Below are 19840 nucleotides of genomic sequence, written 5' to 3' on the forward strand. Positions count from 1 at the left end.
AGAGAGAGAGAGAGGGAGGCTGCCGAAGTGTCTTAAGCTGCAATACCACCGAGGGCCACTAGAGGTCGGCTAAAAAAAAAAAAGCCTCCGGCTCCGTAGACTCACATTCAGCTTCTCTCTTGAAATTCTCAGCCAATAAAATTCCTCTGCGAGTTATCTCGGTGTTGTCAGCTGAAGTCGCTCCTTCTTATTAATTCGACGGTCCATCTGAAAATAATCCCGTTATTAATTTGAAAAAAAAAAAAAGCTTCGAAAAGCTGTGTTCTGGGGGCGTGTCTGTTTGATTGACAGGCCTGTGGTGCGGCTTTCAGTGGGCGGGACGTAGTATCGCCAGGTTTCCAATCAGATCCACCCCCCCCCCTCCCCCCCTCCCAAGCTCGTCAGGCCGGCCAAAATCCCAACTCGAGGCTTCGTGTCGTCCGTTCGCCGCCGGCTTGCCGCTTGGAAAGCAGCTGCGCTCTCCGTCACGTGTGCGTGACCTCTCCGTCCACTTCCACGGCGCAATTAGTCTCTGTTGATCTGTTTTACCGCCTCCCTCTCCGGCCTCGCTCGCGTTCTTCACACCTCACGTTTTGACTCTCCACGAATCAGGCCGGCGGGTCCTTCTTACCCCCTCCGTCAGCGATCGTCTTCGTCCTCGAGGGGAGTGTGGACAGCGAAAGCAAAGCGGAGGGATGATTCTAGAAGTACGCGTCTTTCATGGGACGTAATCTCGGCATGATGAGTGAAACTATGTCTCAGTGGTTTAAAAGCTGTGGTTTTTTTTTTTTTTTTTTTTTTTTTGGGGGGGGGGAATCGAAATGTTTGGCCAAGTAGAAGAGGAACATTTGTCCACCTTTATTTGGGAATGTCGCCTGGATTTACGCAACCTGTGCAAACATGAACTCACCAGGTGTCTAAACATACGTACGTTTTTATTCCTGGCTTCTTCTGTAATTGTGGCTTGTTAACGAACTTAAATCTTCACTCCTGAAAAAGCTGGGAAGCATTTTGCTCATTGGACTCTCTTAAGGTGAAAATATTGTGCAGCACAGATTGATTCAACACCTTTGAGCCCCTTTTGGACGACTGAAAATATACGCAGCTGCCGTTTTTGCTGTGTTTGCACTTTTTATTCCGATGTAAAGAACTGTTTTGTTTTTTTGCTGTGGTATTGGGTTCTTAAAATAGCCACAGACTCACGAGGCTTTCTGCTTGTAAACGCTGTACAGTTTGACAGATTCCCTGAACTGCTCATTTGAAATGAAGCAGCAGAGTTTTCAATTTGCTGGTATTTGGGCCGCTGAGTGTTAAATCATCCATGAACTTTCAAAAGCATAATTTCCATAAAAACCTAAAGGCTTTATTCAGTTACAATCTCTGTTTGCCCCGTAGACTCGTTCCCCTCCCTCCCCCACTGTGACCCAGTACAGAATAAAGCGGGTGCAGATGACGGATGGAAGGAGAACGAAGTTTGGCGTCAGTACAGTTGAATCGTCTCTTCTGCAGTCGGCTCTTTTATTTATTTATTTTAAAACCCTGAGAAAGCCGGGCTTGCGTCTCGTTTGATTGCCCCCCCCCATCTCGTCTCTTTGCACTGGATCAGACACCAGCCAGGTCGGCGAACACGAGTCTAGGTTTTGGTCAGAAATCAAAACCAGTCTGCCTGCTGTGCAGATTAAATTATTGCACGACGGCCGAATGTTGTCTTTAATCTGAAAACAAATTTCAGCATAGTCAGCTGTCGTCCAATACGCACGATGTTTGTTTTGGTTGCGTGCGCGGGCATCTTGTCGGCAGAGCTGACGTCATCAGCAGAAAAAGGGGAGGAAGCGGTGTGTCACTCCTTCTTCTTAGTTTCTGTTCTGTCTGAAAATGATTCCGTCCCGAATTAGAAAATAAGCTTCAAAAAGCCGTGTTTTTTGGGGGCGTGTCCGTTTGATTGACAGGCCTGTGGCGCAGTCAGGTTACGGCTATCGGTGGGCGATAGCTCGTCCAAATATGGTCACTTCCTGCTCCGAACCAGCGAGATGGCGCCGAACCGGAGGCTTCGCAACGTCCGTAAACAAACCGACGGCTGACGTCGCTGTCGGTTGGTTGGCCGTCGTGCTGCTGAGGTCGAAAAAGGTTGATGAAAGTCTTGCAGGGTCTTTCTGCTTTTTACTCTGCACTTAATTGTGTAATTCATTTCTCACTTTGTCGAGGAAGTTGGGGTGGAAATGAGTCTTTTTTTTTTAGGGGGGGGGGGATCTGGAGCACTTAGTGACGGGCCGCGCTGCCCCAAAAGAAAATGTGATTTCATGGCCTCTTTCCCACAAGACTGCGTGACCAGCGAGCGAACCTGTCCTCATCGCCGCGCAGATTATCTCCAGCCACGGTCCAACGGGGCCATTAGCTATAAAACATCTGGGACGCCGTCTCCAAAAACAAAACGTAAAGAATCGCAGGTGGAAAGCTGCACGGGAGGAAAAATACGGCACGAGGTTTTTAAACGGATTATATTTAGTATCCTTAATACTACTGTGGTGTCGTCGGCTCTTTGTTATTTAAAACGTCACAGATGGGAGGCCAAAGGTTTCCAGCTCGTAGTGGGCCGGTGTGCGCAGCAGGATTCGTTTAATAGATGCGAGGAATGATGTGTTTTTTTTTTCTTGCTTGGACTCCACGAACTGTCAAAAGAGCTGGTTCCCAAAACCTTCATTTCAGCTCGACTGATGGTTTGATTTCGGTTTGAGGTCATCTTCCTTTTGTCCATCCTCTTCCTGCGATGCACCGTTCCCACCGGCGGCCGACCGGCCTCGGAGCGGGACGCTTTTTAACGATTTTTTTTTTTTTGGGGTGAATTTTATGCCCTTTATTGGACAGCTGACAGCAGAGAGACAGCAGGAAATGAGGAGGAAGACAAAAGGGGATTCGTTTGCGACAATAATCATCAAGTCGGAAGTTACAGCTGGTGATGCAAGACCATCTGGTTTTGTGGTTTCGCTATCAGCCCGTCGAGTTTCGGTGGGAAGGTTCATTATCGTGACATTTATTGTGCTTGTTACAACCGGATGTACTCACGGAAGCTGCTTAAAACAAAACAACCTTTGTCTCGTACGTTTCTGGGTGAAGACAGTTGGCCTTCGTTGACGGGATAGTTCGCCTCCCAGGACGGTGACGCCGTAACGGAAGTCGGCGCCGCTGTGAATTGAGAGCCGATGTTCGATTATCACTTTACACGCTGCTGTTTGATGTCTTGCGTCTGGTGGAAATTCCCCAGAAAGGGAAAAGTCTTGGGAGTTCTTGGTGGATAAAACATGGAACCATGGAATCATATTCTTATTACCGTGCTCAGGGATTGCACAGAAAAATAATTGAAAGTATTTTTGTTGAACGTAACGCAGATCGGTAGAATCGTCCGATTTCAACGTTCCCGTATTCAGCTGTTGAATTTTAGATTTAGATTAAGTACACAAAGCGTCTCAAAATTACATTTTACAGCACACCGAAGACCTTTAAAGGCCTCTGGGGTCGCGACACCTGAGGCGTTTAGGTTTCTTTACAGGAATGAGTCCGTCGGTCGGACGAGTGACATCGAAAAACTCGCAGGCTTTTTTTCGAGGGCGAAGCTTCTGAGAAAGGTCACATGGTCAGATGACCTTTCTCCGGTTTACAAATGGTCGTTAAGTCGTCGTTAACCTTTGCTGACCTTCAGCAACCGCAAAACAACAAGCAATTACAACATCGATGAAACCTTTCCACCTCTACGCTGTCTCCTCGCGCTGCAGTAACGCTTCCTTAACTTATAGCAGAGGTCGGACAGAAATGCATTGTGAGCCGATGATGCAGGTTTCTTCGCTTTCTTTCGACGCCTAGATTTCCGTCACTAAACTTCGCGTGTGCCCGTGCTCTGTTTAGGGATTTTGTTTTTCGGGAGCGTCTTGAAAATCGAGTTGACGACGAGGTTCGGGGAGGAGGAGGAGGAGGGGATGGAAAGCCACAAAGCTCATAACCGCCTCGCTCTCCAGTGAAATATATTATCATTTAGTGCTTAAGGGCAATAAACCGCTTTAATAAAAGCCAATATCAGCCCCATATGTCAACAGACCAAACAGAAAGGTGTCGCCCCGTCTGAACCCGAGGCTCATCCCGTATCCGGCCTTCTCTTTCTTCAGACGAGACGCTCTACGTCGTCTATTTTTTTTTCTCCTCTCCGACGAGCATCGATGAACCCTCCCGCGGCCCCGTCGGGAGACGCGGGTAATTGCCTGACCCGTGGCTTTTGTTGTCGGCGGTGTGAAGCGAAGCAAGTCTCTTTTAATGAAGTCATCAGCCTTTTCTCACCAGCCTGCCTTCCCGATGTGTGTCGCGCAACAGAGCGAGATGGGATGAACGGTGATGCGACGAGATAACGAGGAACGTGGGACCGGAGCGGTGCTGCGACAAATCCGAAGCACAATCCGTGCTTCAGCCTCGTTTTGGGGCTTTTTCTTGGCTTTTCCTTTTAAAGTAATCAATTAATCAGCAACTCCCGAACAAATGAACGAAAGGAATCTTAATTATTGCGTCATGCGAACGAGCTACGTTTGTTTTTGGGTACAAAAGTGATACTAGAGGAGTCAAAACAAGTTTAATACAGTAGAAAATGAAAATAATAATGAAACCTGAAATAGTGAAATTTCGTGAATAAAAACCTTGAGGCTAAAAATTTGCAAAGACGGGAGTCAAAGTATAACTATTGGTGTGGAAAAAAAGTTAAACTGGCGTGAATGTAAGTTTTAGCCCCCCGAGGGAAGTTGGAAGTAAAAGTGGTGAAAGGAAAGGGAACGGTCAAAGTGACGTCGATAACAGTCGAAGCGTCAGGGGAAGAATAAAAGGTCTTTAATCACCGGCGGCACTTTTTTTCATACGATTAATTCACACGTCAATGTATTATTTCAAAACTGTTGTTTTTTTTTTGGCCATGAGCTCTTTCACACAACACGGAGGGTCATTTTTCAGCGCCTTCGCACCGGTAGAAATAAAATTCATCAACCGATCACAATCTACGAGGCAAAGTCAGGTCGCTTTGACGACAGGAGCTATAATGATGCCCTGCTAACGACCGGAGTAGGGTAGGTGAGCGGCAATACGGCCGGCAGTCCTGTCGTTGATCCGACTAATTATGGTCTGTATCGGATGGTAAACGGAGGGCGCAGCGGGGAGGGGCGGGGGGGGGATTGAACGAATCCCCTCCGTCGGCTGGAGCTTATTGCGGAGGCAGCGCTCGACTTCCAGCCCCGTGAGACGTACAGTTACAGACTAGGTGACGACAGTAGCTGCTGTATCGCGCAACGTATTGCTTTGATGATGCATTTTTTTTTTATATTGTTTTTATTTTGAATATATCAACTGCCTGAATGCAGCGGCAAAAAAAAAAAACAGTATAGAAAACGCACAATGGCAGTTTATTTTTCTTTGCACTATTTAAAAAGGCAGCTCCGCTGCTCGATGTTCGTCCCTGGAAATCCAAGTGCACGAACCTGCGTACTTCGCCAACCGCGGGCTAGATGAATTTTTCATATTAACAAGGGGTCAGATGAGTGCAGGCATTATGACAATAAAGGCTGGTTGTTGTGACAAACCCACAAAGAATAGCAGTTGCCCTCAGCGGTACAGGGTTTTATTGTATTCTAGTTCATCGCTTTGGTTTTAATGTCCCACATATCAACTGTTTGAGTTCGGTCTCACCGCTCCGTAGGGATCTCAGAATAAAACCACAGTTTTAAAAAAAATGTCGTAGTCAAACTCGACAATTCTCAAAACAAAATTTGATACCACGAATAAAATATAACAATTTTTTATTTAAAAAAAAAAAAAAAAATTTTTTAACATAGCCACAATGAGCTAAAAGGTGCACAACTTTCATATTTTGTCAGATGTCAGATGACTGACATTAAGAGAAGAACCTAGTTATGCTGTCGTTGTCTGTGGCGTCTACAGCTTCCACGGCATCTTCAGTACCTTTTATAAAAGACAAACAAACAGTTCACAAAGTTTGCAAACTAGCTGTTGAAACGCCGTGTTGCATTCAGCAGCTTAAAGAGACAGATATTTTTCTCCAGACTCTGGTGGAGACCAAAACAGAGCTCGAAGTAGGCTGAATATTGAACCAAGCTGGATGTATAACCAGCCACGTTTGCGACATCATCAAACTTTTTTTTTTTTTATGTCAGTGTTTACATCCGTGGCCACCGACCGATCCCTCTTTGAAATATGTCACGCTGGCTCGGTTGTGGCCCGGTAGCACCGCGTCAAAACGCCGCGACACTCAACAAAATGCAACGAATTGCGTGAAAATTAAACTCAGCAATGTTGTCTAAGTTGGTGTAACTTAGATTACACATCTTGTGTTTTTAAGGACATGGAAACCTCCCATATTCTGTAGAGAAACGTATGTGCGTCACCAGATTCTAAAGTAGTTTTAACTTTTGTCCTTTTACATGTGGAAGCATCGAAAGAGCTGGTGATACGAAGCGAGTTGTTTTTCCCTCCTTCACTGGTGTCCTGCATCTTGGAGATCCACAATTCTGAAGTTTTCTGAGCTATAAAAATGTCCTCCGTAAAAAAAAGAGCGTGGATCAGATGGCTGGATGTGAAGCAGCTCTTCTGTTGTACTTTACTTGTTGCGCTGCCGTCAGATCACTCGGCGAACCTTCCTGCTGCCTTGACAGCATCAAACACTCATTTAATCATCTTGAACTTTGTGGAGCTCGGGCGTCTCGCCAAAATCCCAATCTTTTTTCCTGTTACGACTCCCCAACGACTCCAACAGCAGGAGGACTTTTTCTTTTTTTCTCTCGTAGTGCCAGCCAGTCACTCATTTGACGGACTTCTAATAGTTGCTGGATTCGAAGGAGCAGAGGAGCGACAGACAAAGAGATAAAAAAGAAATAAAGAAATAAAGAAAAAGGGAGAAGAAAGAGAAGAGGAACGGAGGAACCAAAGCTGTGAATGAATTATAAAGAAGGAGAGAGATGTGGGGAAGAGAGCTCGGTGGGGAGGACCGGGAGAAGAGGAGCAGAAGGAGGTCAGCGTCTGAGGATCCGAGCGATGCCGACTGGTTGGAGAACAGAGTGAGCTGCTTTCAAGATGGCCGACGCGGGCCCCTTGACTTCCACACAAACACGTTTTCATTTCAAAACAAGACACGTTTTTTTTCTCGTCGGTAAATTGTATCGCCGAGCGATAGCTTGCGTTTGAGGCGTTTGGGGGACATCTGTAAATTGTAGCTACAAAAAACAACAACCTTGGTTACACTTTAATATTAAATGTAATATTTTAAACCCTATTTGTTTCATATTTTATGCGTTTTATCTGTTCTCACACATCTCATTTCTTTTCTGTATTTTAAATATGTTTTTATGTGAAACTGCATGTAGTTCTCTCGCTGTAAAGCACGTTGAGCTGCATTTCTTGTATGAAAGATGCTATACAAACAAAGCTTTGTGTTATTATTATTATTATTATTATTATTATTATTATTACATTAAAAAAACCTATCGTTCGGGCACCGGTATGGAAAGTACCCCATCCCTGTCATTGTACACGTTTTATTCGGTGGCTCGTACTGTAGTTACAAAAAGCCCCTGAAGAGCAGAGAACACACTCCACCACACAAAGACAAAAGCAAAACCCTCTCAGACTTGGCAGACTCCGGTCTCGTACGTTGTACAGCAGAAAGCTCTGTGGTGTTTGATGCAAATGTTCCCCCCAGGCGTCCATGTAAGCTCCCCCCGTTCCTCGTATATATATATGTATATATATATATACATATATATATACAGTACAGTCCTCCCGTTGCTTCAGATGTTGTAAGAAGGAAAGGGAGGGGAGGGGGGAGGTAGCCAGGCATATATGATCAGCTCCTGAGAGCATGATATCATCTCATTTCTGGACCAACCCCCCCCCCCCTCCCCTTCTACCTCCCACCCCCTTATTCAATACTCTCTTTTCCCTTACCTATTACACCTCCCTTCTTCTTCTTCATCCCACTTCCCACTCCTCCCTCCTCACCTTTCTATTTTGGTCTTATGAACGCATCTCCCTCTTGTCACCATGTTTCTTCTTCTTCTTCTTCTTTTTCTTCTTCTTCTTCTTCTTCTTCTTCTCCCCCCCTCCCCCCCCCTCTCCCTCGCCCCCATCCTCATGTCACATGGCTGAAAACATGCAGTGTGGGAAAAAAAAAAAACAACAACCAACAACTCCAAAGGCAACAGAGCAAAAGCGTCTCGCATCGGTCCACGGCAAGACGAGTCCGATGTATAATTCATGTTTTAAAAACTCTCCGACACGCCAGTGCTTTATGTTTTTTTGTGTTTCAGAGACCTCTGAGGTTAAAGAAATACATAACGAATGCATTTATTTATTTATTTATTAATCTGAGGGGAGTGCGAGGGAAAAGGCTCGTCAGATAACCGCTCTGGCCCGAGGGGAGTGTTGCGTCTTTGCCGCGGCCGCGAAGAAGCTGCCGAAGAGCCGGAGGGAAAGCGGAAGATGTTGCGTTGGCCTTTGTGTGTCACTACGCTGGCGTCCTTGTGAGGACTGAATGTCATCACACTGAGGTTGAAATGCAGCTTTCTATTTATTTCAGAATGGGTCTGAAAGTGTTGCTGAAAACAAAACCCTAATTTAACCTGAGACTTGGTTTATTGAGGCTTACTTACAATACTTCATATTAAAAATGGATAATTCAGTATAACCGCTGATGCATTTTTTTTACTTACATTTTTAACAGTGTAACTGCTTTATTGTCAAAATGAATGTTTCTGAGCGAGCTGCTAATAATTAGTAATAAGTTCTACATCTACGTGTCCGATGTGCATCCTTCTTTTTCTCGGCCTCGATTTTTAAAAGGGAGGAGGTGTTAGCGGATAGATCAGAGATTGCATTTTTCTTCCTCGTGCCCTCCCTCCTCCTCCTCCTCCTCCTCTTCCTCCCATGCTGCGAGCGGCGTCGCTGCACGTGCCGCCTCATATTTAATTACTTGGAGTGTCGTAGCAGGAAGGCCAATAGGCTTCAGCAACAACACGGCAATTACATTTCATAGCAACGCCCCCCCCCCCTCCTCCTCTAGCCCCTCCCCCTCCACCCTCCCCATGGGATTTTCAGCTCCGTGTGCATGTCGATGGCGTGTTGCCTCGCCTATTCATTTATTCTTTCTGCACGCCGTTTCCACGTGAACGCCACGAAGGGTTGTAGGAGTCTGTGTGTGGAGCCGCGTGGGCAGATGGCAGGAATGGCAGGTCGAACCGAGTGGGAGGAGAGTGATTATGGGATGTACTGCTTCGGTATAGGTGTGTTTGTGTGTGTGTGTGGCCTATATCCTTCACTAACATGTGTATTGTAAAGCATGGTTTAAAAAACAAAAAAACAAAACCCTGTTTCACACCATCGTACGACTGCTGGTGTTTCTTACCGTGTTGCCAGTTTTGCAGAACAATCAGGAGTCTGTCTCGGCTACTTTGTATCATTATATTATTATGATATTGTTATTCACAGAGAAATTAAAGTTGAAGTCATTGTCTGTGTTTGATCTGCGTTATGTGAAGGGAGACGGGGGGGGGGGGGGCGTGCCCACTTTGGCTGTTTCGTGAGGCCCAGTTGCGGCGACCCGCAAACATTCAGACCAGAACTCAAAGCAGTATTGCTTTTCTTGTAACCTCATTACCTAACTTGGATCTTTTTTTCCTATTAAAAATTAAATTTTAGTTTCAACTATTAATGATTGCCAAGACTAATCATAAACCCAAGGTCCTACAGACAGACAGCATGCTCAGTACAGTACAAAGGTTACCGTAGTGGTGATTGACCCAATTATGTGCTGGAGTAGGTGCTTCTAGGAAATAAAGAGATGCTTGAGATCCTCGTAGCTCCCAAATCTCACATACTGAACTATTGTTCACTAGTTAATCAAAAATATTCCAGGCTGTTCCTTTTCAGAGAGGCTACATTTTACTGCTGTCCCTTTTTTTTTTTTTTTATTATTGAATTTTTTTTACAGCACTGCAGGATACAGATATGGCCCTGTAGCAGTGCAGTGCCGGACATGGCACTTTGTGTCCACCGGTGCTGAAAACTAATGCACTCAGAGCTGTGCAAGGTGCTTCGGACAAAAAGAACCATTCATCTACAAATGTGGAAAAGACCTCGAAAAGCCTGACAGCAGCAGTGCCGGGAGATTCATCTGAAGAGAATTACAAGAGGGAACATTATGTTTCATAGACTACAGACAGCCTGCCACATAGATATCGCAACACACACCATGCCACGTCCTCGCTGTTCCTGCCAGCATGCATGCATTTACAACCTGGGTACACGACTGCCTTTATTTCCCGGCTTCCTGGCGGCTACACGCACAGTGACGGTCTCCTATGGGGCCGATCAGCTGTGCTGGGGAGGCGAGCTGTAGCTTCCAAGCTGTTTCCCAATCCTCCAGTCGCCGTATAGGAAGAGAGTTACGCTAGTGACAGACGGCCGTTATATACATTACATTTCATTTAGCTGACGCTTTTATCCAAAGCGACTTACAATGAATATATATAGTATGGATTCAGGACACCGACAATAAAAATCTCCCCTTTACAGACTGCTGCGGTGGCGTAATCTACTTGTAATGAGGCGGCCTCAGAGAGAAAGCTGCTCAGACGGGCAGCTCATGTGGGGAGAATCCTGTGAAACCTTGACTCTTTGTGAGTCACCGCTACGTGTTGGAAAGCAGCAGTTGTGCCGTAGGGCTCGTGGCTAACTGTTGCACTTCCTGTGTCTCCACAGAGCAGCCAGAGCATTCGGAGAATACCTGTCCAATACCAATCCGGAGAACCGCAACGGAGCAGGTGGGTGGCACACGCACAGTGTCTGACATAGCCATACACCAGCAAGGGCAGCCGCATTATACCGACAAATTTCTGTCCTGTCTTTCTCCAGCTCGATGCAGAAGTACATATTATATCCAAAATCAGTCTTGAAGTACGTTTGAAACATCTTTAAACAATGTTTAAATTGCGTGAACAGAACCTCCTCGGGACTTCAGTTTTAACCGGATCAGTCAGATGCAGAGCGATCCCGGACGAGCCCCCAATTTGATTGTCTCGTGGGCCGCAACAAAGGAGGGAGATGTACGCCAAAGTCTGCTACAATAAACCTGAAATTTACTAAAAAAAAAAAAAAAGTCTACAAATTTGAGCTACAAATGAGCTGCGGCAGTGAGAGTCAGTGGTGCATGAGGATGCATGAACACAGTGGAAAATGTGAGGCGCACGTTGTAGATGTGTACAACAAAAAAAAGAGAGGAACGTGATAAAATAACAAAGTCTTGGTGTATGAAGGGATTGACACACTTCAGCTTCTGGGCAGGCGGGATTAAATAACTGAAGGAACTCTGACCCGGTGTTCCCAATTAGCCTGCTTCCACCTCAACTACACCCAGCCAAAGACCTGCATGATACAAGCACATGCACAGTCAACAGGATTAAGGGGCTGTCACAGTTAGCAAAATGACTGAGCCACTACTGTTATGTTGTCTGGAAAAAATAGCAAGTATCTGCGTGTGTTTATCCGTGAAAATTGGCCAGCAAACCAACCAGTTGGAGAGAACCGTTGTGACTGATTGGCTAGCCAGCAGATAGAAGTTAGCTCTTCTTCCTGCAGTTGTCATTACTTTCCGAAGCTTACAAGGATGTACGATATGATGAGACGTGGGCTTCACACCCTTAAAACAAATAAATCTTTCCCAGAGTGGTAAACCTGCAGCGGACCTACAGAATATCAACAATACAAATCGAAAAAGTAAAAGGAGGTGAAGTAAACGGAACTTTCTGCGAAGATTTTTTTTTAACAGTATCACTCTGCAGAAAGCATGTCCCACACTTATTTATCCACAGCTCACAAATCTCAGCCATTCCCATGAGCTAACACTATTTACAAGCCTGCAGCATTGCAGCTGCTTACTCGGTGAGAAGGAGCATCCATCCTCCGCGACCCTGCAGGACGACTGGGGCTTTTGTTCCTGCCAAAGCCCTTCATGTACTGTAGCAGCTCATCCATTTCCAAATCTTTCATCACTCCATCACTCAGCCACCGCTCTTGTTTTTCTCCTCGTCCTCGTAAAAGCTTTACGGGCTTGTAAATGTTTACCACTCCGCCGCCAGAGCTACAAATCCCAAAGAGAGGCCGACGATCTCCCTGCCCGTTCGTCTGAATTTACATTTCAGACATTTATCCGATGTTCATTTACATAAGTTTTATAAATTACAGACAAAATTGATCTGTGACTTAGCTTTGCTTTCTCATAACGTCTCTCCCATTTCTCTCCCAGATCATCTATTGTCTGACACTTTCCCCGGCCAGGACTGTGACTCTCCAGACGTCAGCCGCTTGCATAACAACAATCTGCCACCACAGAGCCGCTGTTTGCCCGTGACTAAACCCAACCAGTCCGCCCAGTCCAATCCCAGCGCTCACACGCAGTCTCAGCCTCAGATCAACAGCCTCCAGGCTCAAGCACCGCTGGGCCCCTCTAAACGTCGACTCTCTGCCGAGCGCAGCTTCTCGACGGAGGACCCGCCGGGCGCCAGAGGCCCGGAGGGGAGCGTTGCTGTGAAGCCGGCGAGGGTGTACACGATCACCAGGGAGGGAGGGATGACCCTCGGGGGCCGCGGCAGCGAGGAGAGCCTGGAGCTGGAGGTGCTGAAGGGCTCCAGGGAGCAGCAGCCTCTGTCCCAGGCCGCCGCCGCCGCCGCCACCAACCACAACCCCTCCTGCACCAGCCAACCGTCCGCCGCGGCCGCCCGCGGTAGCCACCACCGTAGTAGCCATCACCGCAGCAACCATCACCATGCCCACCAGCATCACGTCGGCCCGTCGTCGTCGTCGGAGGCGCTGCAGAGCTCGGGCAGCGCCAGCAACATCCGGGACTGGGGGGTGAGGAGAGCGGGGTCCCGGGACGACGACACCCCGGACTGCGTGGCCTGCATTCGGGCTCCGTGTCAGAGCCAGCGCTCCCTGGACCTGGACACGTCGCCGCGGGATGGAGGGAAGCACCGCAAGAAACTGGAGAGGATGTACAGCGAGGACAGACCGGCGACTGATGACAGGGGTAAAGAAAGACGGACGAGGGAAGGGAAATATAAATATATAAATATATATGTATATATATGTGTATATGTGCTTCCCTATAAAATAACGGGTATGAAAACTAGATTTGAAGTAAATGAAGCGTTTCACCCGATGTCACCCTCAGATGTTTCACACCACAATTCCTCATCCGACATTCACCAGCCTCCTCCGCTGTTATCCGAGGCCTCCGTTTTTGAATGTGCTGCTTTTGCTGACACCACGCCTTCCTTTTTGTTTCCTGTGTTTGCAGAGGACAATCCTAATAGCTGGTTTCCCAAAGAGAATATGTTCAGCTTTCAGACCGCCACCACCACCATGCAGGCGTGAGTATGGCATGGAAATCCGCCTTTCCTCCCACTCTGTGCATCGCAGTGTCTTAGCTGCAACACCACCGTGTTGCCAGGACGCGGCCGAAGCCGTTTTCCTTCCAAGACTGACGAACGTAGCATCCGACCATCAAAGTCTTAACAAGCTTTCACACATTTTCTCACTTGTTGCTCTCAGAAGTGTTTGAAGCCACTTTTTATAAATAAGATTGGACATAATTTGTTACAATTATCCTCTCTGAGCTATGGAAGTCAGTCGCTGCCAATTTTCAAATGATTAGATATATTTTTTTTAAGAAACTGAGATCTAGTTTTTCATATGATTGAATGTATCTTAAATAACATATTTCAAAATGAACATAGACAAAATTATAATAGAATGAATACATTCAAATCTAACATTTTCTAATTATTTTATATTTTGATATTTGACTTGTTTAATTGCTGAAAATTAAAAATGCAAAACCCAATGACAAAGAATATTCAGTGTACTCCTGAGCATAACAAAAATCTAATTGCACCCTGGACTTGAATTTAATGCTATTTTTTAAGAAAATTAAACACGAAAATGCAAATGCTCGTCTGTCATAAAAGCTTCTCGAGCTTCTGTCTTTTTTATTTCTGTGATTGACAGCTAATTCCCGACGGACTGTTTTTTTTTATTTCTTAGGATTGAACGTGAATAAATTCCAATACATTCACACTTGATCTAAAGATGGACGATTTGACAGTTCCTCAGAAGTAAAGCCAAAATATATCTGTCGCCCCCTGGTGGCTAGTTCAAATGGAAGTCGTTAGCTCGTGGCTTCAACATGGGAAGGTGTGTACACACCGTATGGTTCGCGTTCAAGTGATTAAGTCGTAGAAATACCGTTGCTAGGCAACGTGGACGGCATCTAGAAGCCACAGAGGCTAACAATTTAGTAAGCTAACAGGTGGTTAACGGAAAGCAGGAAATACAAAGGTGCATAGAGAAAAGATGAGGCCGTTGGGAAGATCAACATTTTTCTCAGACGTCGGTTTTTATCTAAGTTACGAAGACAAAATTACGATATATTAGCTTAACATCCAACGAAAAATAAATTTCCATGTCCTTTGCCATTTCCGTAAACGTCAGCAAGCAACGTCACAACTCGTGAAAATTTCGAGTTCCGACGTCGTGGATACCACAAGGGGGCGCTCTTCTTAGCGTACACGCTAAATACGACCACATTTGAACGCAACAAGTGAGTCGAGGCTGCTCAAAAACCCTGGGCTTTTCCGAACTTAAACGAGACAAGAATCTTCGAATTTGAAGTGCTCGTCAGAAAGTAGAGACTCTGCTCACATGCGGACACCAACACATTCACGAGTGCCTTCCAGTCTTTGTGAACGGTTAAATATCACCTATCAGCCTGATCTTCTAATTATGACTGTGGAACAGACAAAGCTCAACCCACCACGATCTTTCCCCTTCTTCTCCTCCCACGCTCGCTCTTCTCTGTCCACACGTCTGTACTCCCTTTCTTTTTTTATCCCCCCCTCCCCCCCAATCCGTCTCCATCTGCTTACGTCCTTATTAGGGTCAGACTGATGTATGGGTCTATCGCCTGTTAACAATGACGGGTGTGTTTGCCGTTTGATTCGATTGAACTCGTTAATATGAACCGGTTCTCGTGTACCCTCACTTCTTTCAGTGTGCACGTCCTAATTACATCTCTGTCCTTTAATCACTGATGTTTTGAGTTTATAGTTCACACTCGATGAATCCTCTCCTGGAACTGGAATCAGCCCCTTGATTTGTGTGTTTGGAGTATTTGGCCGGCCTTGTTGCTAACTTCTTTTTCATTTGTTTTTTTTTCCTTCCCCTCTTCTTCCTCTGTGTGGCGGCTTTCCAAACCACGACTGTAGAATATCGTGAGTAACTCTTTCAAACGCCCCCGCTGTTCTTCCTCGTCACTCTTCCTTTTTTTTTTTTCTACGATATGTCAGTTAGGTAATGTGTCTTGAACCCTTTTCCTCATGTGATTTTTCTTGTGCTATTCAGTTTGCTGTGTCCTTAACCCCCATCCTCGACCTCGGCGTCTGCTGCACTGGCTGTTTTGAAGTTACAGTTTTCGGTCGATAGGCAGCAGAAGTGCGGGGAGTTGGAATGAAACAAAAGAAAAACAGCGAGCATTCAGAAGTCGCAGTGAAATAGGTCATGCCGAGTTTAAGTAGCGTGAACAGTGGCAGTTCCTTGCTTGAAAAGTCCTTTGCGATGCAAAAAAACCCCAAAAAACATTAATTTATGAAACCATTATATAAAGCATATAAGTCAACATAATGCATCGCTTCGCTCTTTTCATTTTGGTTAAATCTAAAAAAATTAACATTTACATATCAAGCTGATGAATGGGCAATGTAACGGTGTATTCATAGATGCATTAACGCTAAATTAAGCCTCATAAAAGAGAATTACAACAGACATGGGCAGAAATAAAATAGCATTGGGAGTGGCACTAAACAGGACGAGATCTTTGAAAAACAAAAGTTCAATCTGAGTAAGTGCAACTTTTAAAATTTGTGTTTTCTTAACAAGATGGAATAAGTGAAAGTTTTGTAAAACATTTAGCTCGCTAATATAAATCTCACCCGAAAATAAGCTGTCGTTAGCTAATGCCAATACTCTCGGCTCTTTTTGTGCTGGTGTCTTTCATTGAAAAATGGTTTCTTTAAAACAGAAGAAGCATCACTCTGCATCGTTCACATTCTTGCTGGTAGAAAGTGAACTGTATGGTTTTGTTTTAGAAAGACTTAAACAATCTTGTCATCGGCACGCCTCCTTTTCTCCGTTAGCAGGTTGCCGAGCTAGAAATGATCATTGCGGTATCACGGCAAAGGCGTGAAATAGACACGCTGGTCCGCTACAGCAAAACGTGAGATAACGAAGCTTTAGGCTGTCTGGCTGTGAAAGTTACAAGTTTTTTGAAAGCGTGAAACTTTGTCACGTGACGCAGGATCATGTAAGGCCGGAGGGATGGCTCGGTGGCACTAGTTGAGTTGTTTTTCTGTTTCCAAACCCCAACCACGTGTTTTTTACTAAACGTCTCGTTTTCCTGTAACCCACATGGCTCCAAGCATCCAGTAGGTTTAATTTTTGTCCACGATGAGGAAAACGTGTAACTTTCACGCCTAGACAGCGCAAAAAAAACAACAACAAAAAAAAACGTGGCTAGCTCACATTTTGCTTTAGTGGACCGGCGTGTCTATTTCACGCTTTGCCTTGATTTACCGGGTTGAAGCGACGCAATGTGCTCGTAATGTTTCAGCGGCAAGTTTGTTTTTTTGGTTTCCAGATTGTTCCTCTCAAAGGTAGGATGACGTTCTTTTGTAAAAAATTCACCAAAGGGCCCCAGATTTTAATCTACAAAAAAAAAACAGCGTAACTGCAATTTAATCCTTATCGAGGCTGTTATAACAGTGGATACTAACTTGTTGCTGTGATCATGTTAATTAGACAGCCTATTGGCCAAAGATTTTTACTGATCTACTTCGAAGTGTTGTTGTTTTTTTCCACCTAAAAACTTGGTTTAATTTGGCGGGTAAAATATACTGGATCGCTTTACAGCACAAAAAGAGAAGGGAGGCTCTCAGAGCTCCCGAGTTTCTGGTGACGGCAGATGGTGGAAGGAGTGACAGGCTGAAGGAAGGAGGAGTCACTCCAAACCATTTTTTTTTTTGTGTTGTTTTTTTTCCCATGGAGAGGGAACAGAAAGTGTCGAGCAAGCAGAGCTGCGAAGGCGCTCGGATAATAAGGCGGCAGCGGACGGACTCCCGCGACTTCAGCCCGACGTTGTGTCGTCCCCGGAGCTCATCAGCTGTCCCCGTCACTCAAAAACCACACCGCGGGTTTTTGACTGACATATGCTGTCACAGATGATTCTCGTGACGTCTGACATCCTGTCAGAGCCAATAATGTCCCTTTCTGGGGGGGAAAGGACACACCCACGTCGACCAGCTTGCACACCAACGGACGTCAAGACGGGCTAAAAAATAATAGTTTCATAAATCGTATTTAAATGAAATGATATCGGTTATTAGTACCGGGAATATGGTGGCTAATACTGGTGACTGTAGTTAACTCAGACTTGGTGGGCAGGATGTGTAGCTTCTTGGTTCCTCCCTCAATGTCTCTCCTTGTAGACCCCTATCTTGCATTGTGGTCCTAGTGTGTGTGTGTGTGTGTGTGTGCGAACATAAAAAAATACCCACAATGCCTTCTGCCTCTGGTGGATTAAGCGTCCCTGTGCTTCTAACCACTCTGCAAATCAAACCGAAACCCTCACTAACCCCTCATGGACTCTGAAACCCTCTCACCCCTCTCACCCCTCTCACCCTTTACTGTTGCCCCCCCCTACCCCTCCCCGACCGCACTTTAATGCCCGAACCCAACTCGACCCAAAAGGGCTTTTTTTTTTTTTTTTAGTCCCGTCAGTTTCTCTCATTACGGTCTCGCCTTGTTAAAAACAAACCATTTCTGAGTTAAATCAGATGAGTCCTATAAATATTTATTCACCCCCGTTGGGTCAGATTGGGTTCAGACAACAACAACAACAACAACCCAAAACAATTCTTTGGTGATAGGTCCAATCCAACCACTTAACGCTTTGACGTCCCGGCAGGGCTTTCCGAGGCATTGCTGAGAGAAAGAGACGGAAAAGAGAGCAGGAGGCAGCCACCATGATGGAGAGGTACCGTGTCCCGGCTGTCCTGTCCTGTCCTGTGTGGTGCTGAACCGTCCCTGTTATAGTCCCCCCTCCCCCATTATACAGCAAAGAACTCATCTTTGAGATATTAAAATCTCTTAAGATTTCTATGTATCACATTTTCTAATCCTGACTGGAGCCTTCATTTACATCAAGTGTGCTTTATAGACTCTGAAAACTACTTTGAACTGTTTTCACTTTATACTTTTATCCCTATTTTGCCTTTTTCTTAGTCCCTGGTGGGATATTGTAAATGGACCCTCCAACACAGATGTTTTTATCCAAATGTTGGCGGCAATCTTCCCCCCGAAATTTAGTCTCCACGTCTGCCTCCGTTGCACTTTTACTGATTTTATGAACACGCAGTTTAAAAAAAATAAATAAAATAAGTTTATTCTTCACGCACAAAGTTGAACATGTACATGAGAAACATGTGGGTGGAAGCGAAGCTAGCGGTTCGTAATTCTTCCGGTTGTTGGTATTTCAACTCTAAAGGTCACGTGACAAACATTCGTCGTCAAAAGTAACGCGAAAGTATAAAGGACGTTTGTTTCCGTGGGTTTCCGCAGGGTTTTTGTTTTCCCGACGCTTGTGACACTGACACGCGTCCCTCTAGTGGAAGGGCGGGTGTATTACACGCTTGGCCGTGATCGAATATTCACATTACGATCGTGTTGGGAAATTGGCATTAATTCACATTTTCCTTTCTTGAAGTTCAGTGAAAAATGTGCCGCCGGAGCTGCTCGGCTGCTAAAGCGACACACGGTGTAAGATTTTGTTAATCAAAAAAACAACTGAAATCAGAGCTTTTTAAGACTTTTCAACACCGGCAGACGTCTCCAGATGAACTCGGCTGTATTATTAGCTGTAAAAAGCCAGATGACTTTTTGCGAAGAAAAAAAAAAAAAAAAAAAAAACACGACTAAAAAGTGAAATCTGGTTATCGTACAGGAGGATATTCAGAGGACGATTTCCCTTTCCGTCACATCTCTTCAGTCTTTTACTTTTTTGAAGACACGTTTAGTCGGCACATTTTGTCCACGGGAAACAAACCACTCCTCGTTCCACAGCCGCTGTTATCGCAAATCTCTCCGCGGCGTCCCGCGGTGCGTGTCGTGAATCCTGGACGACGAAGGTGGCAGGTTTAATCAGCGTTCCTCACCGAACGCTGAAGTGTAAAAAAAAAAAAGTGGGGGCCTATCAATATGTCGTCACTCGAACCGAACAAATCGCTCGATGTTTGACGACAGACTTCACACCCACCGAGGCTGAGCCATGCCATACGTCGTTTTAGCCTGTGTGAGTGTGTGTGTGTGTGTGTGTGTGAGTGTGTGTGTGTGTGTGTGTGTGTGTGTGTGCGTGTGCGTGTGTGTGATTGTGTGTGTGTGTGTGTGTGTGCGTGAGTGTGTGTGTGTGTGTGTGTGTGTGTGTGTGTGTGTGTGTGTGTGTGTGTGTATGTGTATTCAAAGCTGTGTCCCATCCTTTTCAGAAATGCAATGCTTTTAATAGAAACTTACATCTCGGTTAGTTTCACAAATCGAATTATGCATGTTCGAATGCGCGAGACTATTTATTTATTTATTTATTTTTTTGGAAAGGTCACAGCACAGATGGATAGAGAGGGTTCGGGGGTGAGATCGTCACAGACACACACACACACACACACACACA

General features: G+C 45.4%; 1 protein-coding gene across 1 annotated transcript in view; it reads left to right on the forward strand.

Moving 5' to 3' along the window:
* The window catches only part of LOC138208353 (NMDA receptor synaptonuclear signaling and neuronal migration factor-like), a 58771-nt gene that overhangs the window by 17165 nt on the left and 21766 nt on the right, over positions 1-19840 (forward strand). The window contains exons 3-5 of the mRNA XM_069166185.1: positions 10774-10835; positions 12317-13096; positions 13367-13439. Coding sequence (XP_069022286.1) covers positions 10774-10835; positions 12317-13096; positions 13367-13439 — 915 coding nt within the window. The remainder of the gene's footprint in view (positions 1-10773; positions 10836-12316; positions 13097-13366; positions 13440-19840) is intronic.

This window comes from Embiotoca jacksoni, unplaced genomic scaffold, assembly GCF_022577435.1.
Source record: "Embiotoca jacksoni isolate LCO1_2020_lvr unplaced genomic scaffold, fEmbJac1.0.p SCAF_37, whole genome shotgun sequence".
Lineage (NCBI taxonomy): Eukaryota > Metazoa > Chordata > Actinopteri > Embiotocidae > Embiotoca > Embiotoca jacksoni.